At 36.9% G+C, this 7,563-nt stretch overlaps 1 protein-coding gene across 1 annotated transcript in view; it reads left to right on the top strand.

The window, feature by feature from the left end:
• Positions 1-7,209, top strand: part of LOC113407273 (SUN domain-containing ossification factor-like) — a 76,185-nt gene extending 68,976 nt beyond the window's left edge. The window contains exons 20-23 of the mRNA XM_026655590.1: positions 1,146-1,300; positions 1,993-2,084; positions 5,592-5,647; positions 6,192-7,209. Coding sequence (XP_026511375.1) covers positions 1,146-1,300; positions 1,993-2,084; positions 5,592-5,647; positions 6,192-6,638 — 750 coding nt within the window. The 3' untranslated portion in view covers positions 6,639-7,209. The remainder of the gene's footprint in view (positions 1-1,145; positions 1,301-1,992; positions 2,085-5,591; positions 5,648-6,191) is intronic.
• The last annotated feature ends 354 nt before the right edge of the window (positions 7,210-7,563 follow it).

Below are 7,563 nucleotides of genomic sequence, written 5' to 3'. Positions count from 1 at the left end.
GAGGCTAGGGACACCATCCCTGCCCATCCTGGCTAATAGCCATTGTTGGACCTATCCTCCATGAATTTATCTAGTTCTTTTTTGAACCCTGTTATAGTCTTGACCTTCACAACATCCTCTGGCAAAGAGTTCCACAGGTTGACTGTGCGTTGTGTGAAAAAATACTTCCTTTTGTTTGTTTTAAGCCTTCTGCCTATTAATTTCATTTGGCGGCCCCTAGTTCTTGTGTTATGAGTAGGAGTAAATAACACTTCCTTATTTACTTCCTCCACACCAGTCATGATTTTAGACCCCTATCATATCCCTCCTGAGTCGTCTCTTCCGAGCTGAAAAGTCCCAGTTTTATTAATCTCTCCTAATACAGAAGCTGTTCCATACCTTTTCTGAATCATTTCCAATTCCAATATATCTTTTTTGAGATGGGGCGACCACATCTGCACACAGTATTCAAGATGTGGGAATACCATGGATTTCTATAGAGGCAATATGATATTTTCAGTCTTATCTATCCCTTTTCAATGATTCCCAGTGTTCTGTTCGCTTTTGACTGCCGCTGCACATTGAGTGAATGTTTTCAGAGAACTATCCACAGTGACTCCAAGATCTCTTTCTTGAGTGGTAACAGCTAATTTAGACCCCATCATTTTATATGTATAGTTGGGATTATGTTTTCCTTAGCATTTTGTTTCCCAACATTTACTTCTTGTTGACATCCTGGCAGTTGCCAAACATCTAATAAAGGTACATTGATGAAATATCTTAAGGCCATGTATGAATGTTTATGTGTTTGAACATGTCTTTAATGCAGCTAAACTTTTATCTGATCTTAGTGCTGTAAAATGTACTTTGAAAATGCCGGGTATACTGGCTTTAATGGCTGTCAAACTTCACTGGAAGATACACTTACAGCATATTAAATGCCAGGACTTGACCTGTTGGCTAGATAGCAGACACTTAACGTTGAGAAATGGATATTATGAAGTGAAACAGAGGAAAAAAATCCCTGGAGTTGATTTGAAAACTGATCTATTCATTAAAGTTTACATGAAGCTGAACATGTTCGTGATGTAACTGCTAGCTCCATTGTATTTAAACTCCTCTTATTTAGTCTTTAGTTTTTATAAATAAATCCAATTATTTTTCAGGTGTCTGACCGACAAAGCTATCTTGTGATTTCTTTGGTTCTCAGTGTCATCCTGGGTTTGATGCTTTGTATGCAGCGTTGCAGAAATACATCTCAGTTCAATGAAGATTACCTCTCAAAAATCCCCAAAAGTAATCACTACCCAAGCCCCAAAAGGTAATCCGTGACATTTTAATCAATTCTTACGTTATATTTACACTTTATGTAGCATTTGATAGTTGCTCACTTTATTTCCATCCAGTTGAATGATGTTTGTCCATTTTAATTATACTAGTCTGTGCTTTTATGTAAATTCAGAAGTTTGGGTTCTGATAAGCAAAAGGCATACCCTTTTACATCTAGACTTCTATAAAAGAATAGTTCCTTTGAAGGAGTTTATACAAAGTAGCACCTTTTATTTGCAATAGGGTCTAACATCACTAATGTAGGAATGGGATCAGATCCTGGATGTGGAGAGAGAGCACTGCATCTCACTCTCCAGCAGCTTTCTTTGGCCATCAGAGCACCACTGGCAAAGTCCAGAGTAGTTTTGAGAAACCTTGCCATGGGGAAGGCTTGCTGCAGTGTGAAGGTGTAACACCGACAGAGCCCAGTCGCCGGCGGGCGGAATCGAACATGGAACGTCTGGAGCTAAAAGCCACATGGCTGTTAACTAAGGCTGTAGAGCAGTCTGTCTCTCTCTCTCTCTCTCTCTCTCTCTCTGTGGTCTTGGTGCTATGAGATGGGACAGAGCACCACACCCAGGAGGTGTGTGGGTTACAAAAATATAAGGAGTGGTAATGGGGGAAGGAAGTGGCTCCCAAGAGAACTCTGGGAAACGGAACTTATTGTGTTTTTTGTCATTACAGATGTTTTTCCTCCTATGATGATATGAATCTGAAAAGAAGAACTTCTTTTCCACTTGTCAGGTCCCAATCTTTTCAACTAACTAGCAAAGAAGGTATGTTTCATGTACAGCTAATTCTTCCTAGTGATGGTTGTAAAGTCTGTACCATATGAGTTATGCATTGTAGATGTATGATCATGTAGTTTATAAACCAGTTTCAAAAAAGGTAATCAAGAAGCACTCTACTTGTACACTACTGAAGTCTATCACTGTACATTGGGAAATACTGAACTGAAGTAGTTCAGTGGGTAATACTGTTTTTTTTATAGTCTCTAAAACAGAAATTTATAAAAGTTCTCTGAGTTCAGTGCAAAAAATCAATTGTTTAGGGTTACTACAGTGGAATTAACACAAGCTTTCATTTGAAAAAATAATCTTAGAACATTTTACAAATGTAAACAAAATGCTAACTACACAAGGTCAGGCACCTCAAGAGTAAAAGCACTTTATTTTTAATATTTTAAAAGCAAACAGTGATGCTAAACAGATTATTTAGGAAAGAAGAGGAGAATAGCAAGCCATTGAAACTGCAGGGAAACTTTAGATGGGCAAAATGTAATAAAGTTGGAATTTGGTTATGACAGGGTCTAACACTCTTACAGAAATACTTTGATATTTATAAAGATAAATAGGCAGGACTTTGGTTTTAATGTCTCCTTCATCTTTGTACATTTGGGGCATTAGTTCAAAACTGACTGAGCGCATGCACCGTTTGAAGCCTCTAGCACAGTAATCCATTGGCCTGACCTTGTTTAGCTAGAAAGTGGAGGTCAGAGTGCTATGTGATACTACTGCACTATATGCTCACTTTAACATAAGACTCCTCAGCAAACCAAAAAATGTTAACTCCTTAATCTTGGAACTTTTAAAAAGAAATACAAGGAATGCTGCATGCTTTACTTAAAAAATAAATAAATAGAGAGAGAGAAACCGTTTGGCATGAGTTACACAGCTGAATTTGGAGTTTCAGAAGTAGACAAGCCTATTCTTTAAGGCAGTCATGAAACATTTTTTTCCTGTAAACCCTGAAATATAGTACTTAAGTTTTTGCTGTTCTAGATTAACATTGAGTTGGATTTCCATTTTTTGGTAGCAAGTGGATACTCTGATACCAGACTAGTAAAAAAAATTCTCATTTGTCTTGTTCGTTTTTCTATGTCAGCATAGATACTGGCCAGCAACTATATTTCCAGTCTCTCTCTTTTTTAATCCCCCATTTTAGTGTACATGAACCTATGTGGAAACTACTTCCTGCTTCAGGAGCAGAGTGTCAGAAAAGAAAAGAGTAAATCAGGAGAGTCCAGTGGTCAATCACCAAGCCTTGAAAATAATCAAGTGGGGGTAGAAATCAGACATTGCAGAGCTGAATTCTTACTCTAAATTAAATGGAGAGCACGTTTATATTTGGGAGTCTTAAGAAACTGGGTTCATTTTAGAATAGTATTGTCAACATTGAATAAACGAATTGTGGTTCAAAGAATATTGCCAAATATTTTTAAACTAAATGAGGGCACAGAATATGTAAACTAACCTCCTATATAAAACCTGTGTATAATTATAGACTTAACTTGAATTTGACTATTGTTATACCTAGTGCCTAAATGCTATGGTGGAAGTTTAATTTTTTTCTCAAAGTTCAAGATTTTCTGAAATGTGAGCCTAAATTTAAGCTCCTAAATAAGTGAGTACACAGCAGCTCCCATTCAATCCATACTTCATCAGAAATGTGCACTTACAGTACTCCATACTCTGCAGAGAAGAATGTGTGTTGTTAAATCAGGCATCTGGTTGAGTTTATATAAATTGGGGGATACTAAATTCAAAAAAGGTAATGTTCTGAGAGATTGCTGTTGAGAGTGTTTTTTCCATTCTTTTGGAGGTCCTTGATGATACTAAGTATACATTTACAAACCCCTCCATTACTCCCCACCAGCAACGGCCAAGCAAAAATATTGTAAACATGTTTTATTTGATATGTTCAATAATATAATATTAAATACCAAGGACTCTACCGTAGTTAGATTTACACTTCATATCTCCTAAATTTGGGGTCACTGTCTTTAAGGAGCTAACATCATCTGCACCTAGCTGTGGAATCTGCTGGTATGTTGCTATTTTTGGAGGATCACTTCCCCAGATCATGTATCGTCACTCTCTAGCACTCCAAAAGCGGGGGGAATTAGCTCATAACTAAGCCATATTATTCTAAGGGGAGCTCTGGAAGGAAAAATCTGAGCCTGATAGAATGTTGACCTTAACTTTAATTTACACTTGTCAGTATCCACAACTCTCTATGTACTAGCATGTTTACAGTTTGTGTGTGTGTGTATCTGAAAAAAATAAATCCAATATAAAATATAGCATTCTATAATATGTTGATTTGTAACAACCCTGAAGGAGTTTAGGTTCCAAAAACATTTTCCTCAATGTTTTGGCTGCCCAGCTTGAGACCATTTAAAAAGATCATAACTCTCGGTGGTGCTGAACACATCTTAAAATGGCACAAGCTGAGCAACCAAAATATTAAGGCGTCCAATTTCACTAGTGACTTTGCCTCTTTCACAGATGAAATCTTTTTTCCAGCTTTCATGTTAAAGGAAAATGGAATCCAATTTCCTCAGATCAGCGCCCTGCTAAAATAAATGAAGTGCTGCTAATCGCCAATTAACGAAGAAATTGTGCTTTTTTTTCCCCCTTGTGCTTATGGTATGAGCAAAATCACTTCAGATTTTTTTCTACCGGTGTGAGCCAAAAGAAACCACACAAACAAAAGTGAGAGTGAATTTCGAAAGTGTAGTTATGGAGACCACCTAACGCCCAAATTACTTGCTTTACTAATATCCTACATGTTCTACACCTTTGTGCTTGGCAGCATGATAATGAAAATATTGAAGGCATGGTATGCTGCTGTCGTGTCAGTCTGTTTCTTACAGCCCTAGGTACACATTGTGATGCCTCCAATTATATCCTGCTCTACACATGCTTTCTGTTATGTAGCATTCACTCTTATTGGTGATGTAACCTTTTTCAAAATATTTCTGCAGAAGAATCTTTAGTTATATGGTCTTTCAGCACAAGCAAGTTTGTTTAATACTGAGCTTCTTAGGAAGATGATCAGCGAACTTGTAAGGAGAATTGTGCAAGGAAGCCAGAAAACAGCACCTTTATTTAATAAAGAAATGCTTAAATCTGCCCCAAATACAGGGTACTTGAACACTCCCCTCTCTTCCCTCTGAAAATATATTCTGCAAATCTTGCCTATGGTCTAATCCTTCAAATGAGATCTGCAATTGCAAAATTATATAATTGGGTAGAAATTAGCTACTCTGGAGAGAGAACTTTATACTGAACGTTTTGATGAGTTTACTTTCCATGCACATGCATCTTGTTAATATCTAATATCTAATCCATAGTATTAAGATATTTGCATGGAAAGCAGAGTAATAGTCCTTGGGAGGAGGAATGAAATCTCCTATATAGTTTCATGGTTTTAGAAATTAGCGTCTGCGGTTTCAGTTAAATTTTATTGCCCTTTCATATGTAGCCTTTCTTTTCTTATAGTGGATCCAGATGACTTCTACATTGTAGAACCTCTGAAGTTTTCACCAGAAAAAAAGGTATAGTAGCTTCCTTCCAGTTTTTGCAAGAAAAAAGTTTTGAAAAAACTACCAGTAGATGGTGCTTTTGTCGGTCACTTATCTACAATCAGGCTTGAAAGAATTAGGCTTTTATCGGTAAATGTCAGTAAATACTGATTTCACCATACACACACAAGCTGATAATAAACATTTACATCAATGATAATAAAAATGTACAGATAGGCATAGCAAGAAAAATGCTGCCTGAGAACTTCAGTTTGATTTAAAGATATTTACTTTGTGTATTTTGCCATGTGATGTTGATGATTTGTTTTACAGTTAAAGCTTTAACTTTTTGAATTTCAGCATCTACAATTATTAAAAAATTCTGGCCCCTCCCCATAATTTACTGCAACTGTGAAAATAAAAATAAAAATTTAAAAATGCTTAAAAATAAACATCAGTATTATCTATCAATTACAAGAGTTCTGCCAAGCCTATGTATGGCCTACCAGTATTCATACTTGATATTATTTCCTGTTTGCGTTGCACAATCTAATTGTTTCCTTTTTTTCTGCTTTAGAAGAAACGTTGCAAATATAAAAGTGAAAAGATTGAGACTATCAAACCAGCATCAGAGCCTCTGCATCCATTAGCCAATGGGGAAATAAAAGGAAGGAAACCCTTTACGAACCAGAGAGATTTCTCTAATATTGGAGAGGTATATCACTCCTCATATAAGGGTCCTCCATCTGAAGGAAGCTCAGAAACCTCATCACAATCTGAGGAATCCTATTTTTGTGGCATTTCAGCATGCACAACTCTGTGCAATGGACAGACCCAAAAGACAAAAACTGAGAAGAGGGCTTTAAAACGAAGGCGGCCTAAGGTTCCAGACCAAGGGAAGTTCATAAAAACTCTAATACAGACTAAGACAGGATCAATGCCAAGCCTGCATGACATAATCAAAGGAAACAAGGATATAACAGTAGGAACACTTGGTGTCACAGCAGTTTCTGGACAAATCTAAAACTAGTCGAACTTCTCATACAGGAGATTTTTTGTTCATCTGAGAACAGTCTGTATCTTGTGGGAGAGTGGTGGGAGAAGAGATGAACTAACTGGAAAGTATTCAGAAATTATGGTTTCTGCCTCTTTTAAATAGATGGGATTGTGTCAATCTTGGTTATGAGTTTCAGCTTTACAAGGCTGACGACTTCCTATGTGGACAGCTTAGGGGTGGGAGGGATCATTTTATAAAGCCTTTTTCACAATTACTGGGGCAAAGATTGTTGAAGCCCAGTTTGTTGGGTGGAATAGGGATAAAAGCTTAATCCTCTTCCTTTAGCTTTGTTCCTATTTCTTGCACCTTCCCGTATTTATGTGCCTTTTGTCTATTTATAATGCCACTGGAAGAGGGAGAAAGATAAAACTGTCATTTGATTTCTTTTGTAACTTCTCTCGCTTTTTTGAGGATGCAACACTACAGTGCTGTAAAAGGACGTGTTGGCGTTCAGCTGGACTCAGTAATGTGGGCTGGATACTGTAGAAATACTAACATGGTAGACTTGCTGATTTAGATCTCTGTTTTGAAAACTCACTTGGGGAAAATACCTTGTTAGAAGGAATTGTAATGCCATTAATTGCATTTTTAATCAATTTCAGATGTGTATTTTATTTAGATGCGTTAAATTAATGACAGCTGTACAGTAACACTCACTGTATGTGATGGATCTCATACTGACAAACATGCCTTTGTTTCCCAGACTGACTTTTGGAATTCTCTGTTACAATATTTAACCAAAAAGGATTGATGCTTTATTTTGGTCACTCTGTTTTCTGTTCTAAGAATTTGGAAATTGGGGATTATCTACAAGGGGAAATGTAAGGGTGACTAGGTACAGCTGAAGATATAACTATCCTAACCAGTGCTGGGTACAAGTGCACATGACAAA

The sequence above is a fragment of the Terrapene carolina genome, unplaced genomic scaffold, assembly GCF_002925995.2.
Source record: "Terrapene carolina triunguis isolate 2854851 unplaced genomic scaffold, T_m_triunguis-2.0 Scaffold210, whole genome shotgun sequence".
Classification (NCBI taxonomy): Eukaryota; Metazoa; Chordata; order Testudines; family Emydidae; genus Terrapene; species Terrapene triunguis.
This window is presented reverse-complemented; position numbering and strand designations above follow the sequence as displayed.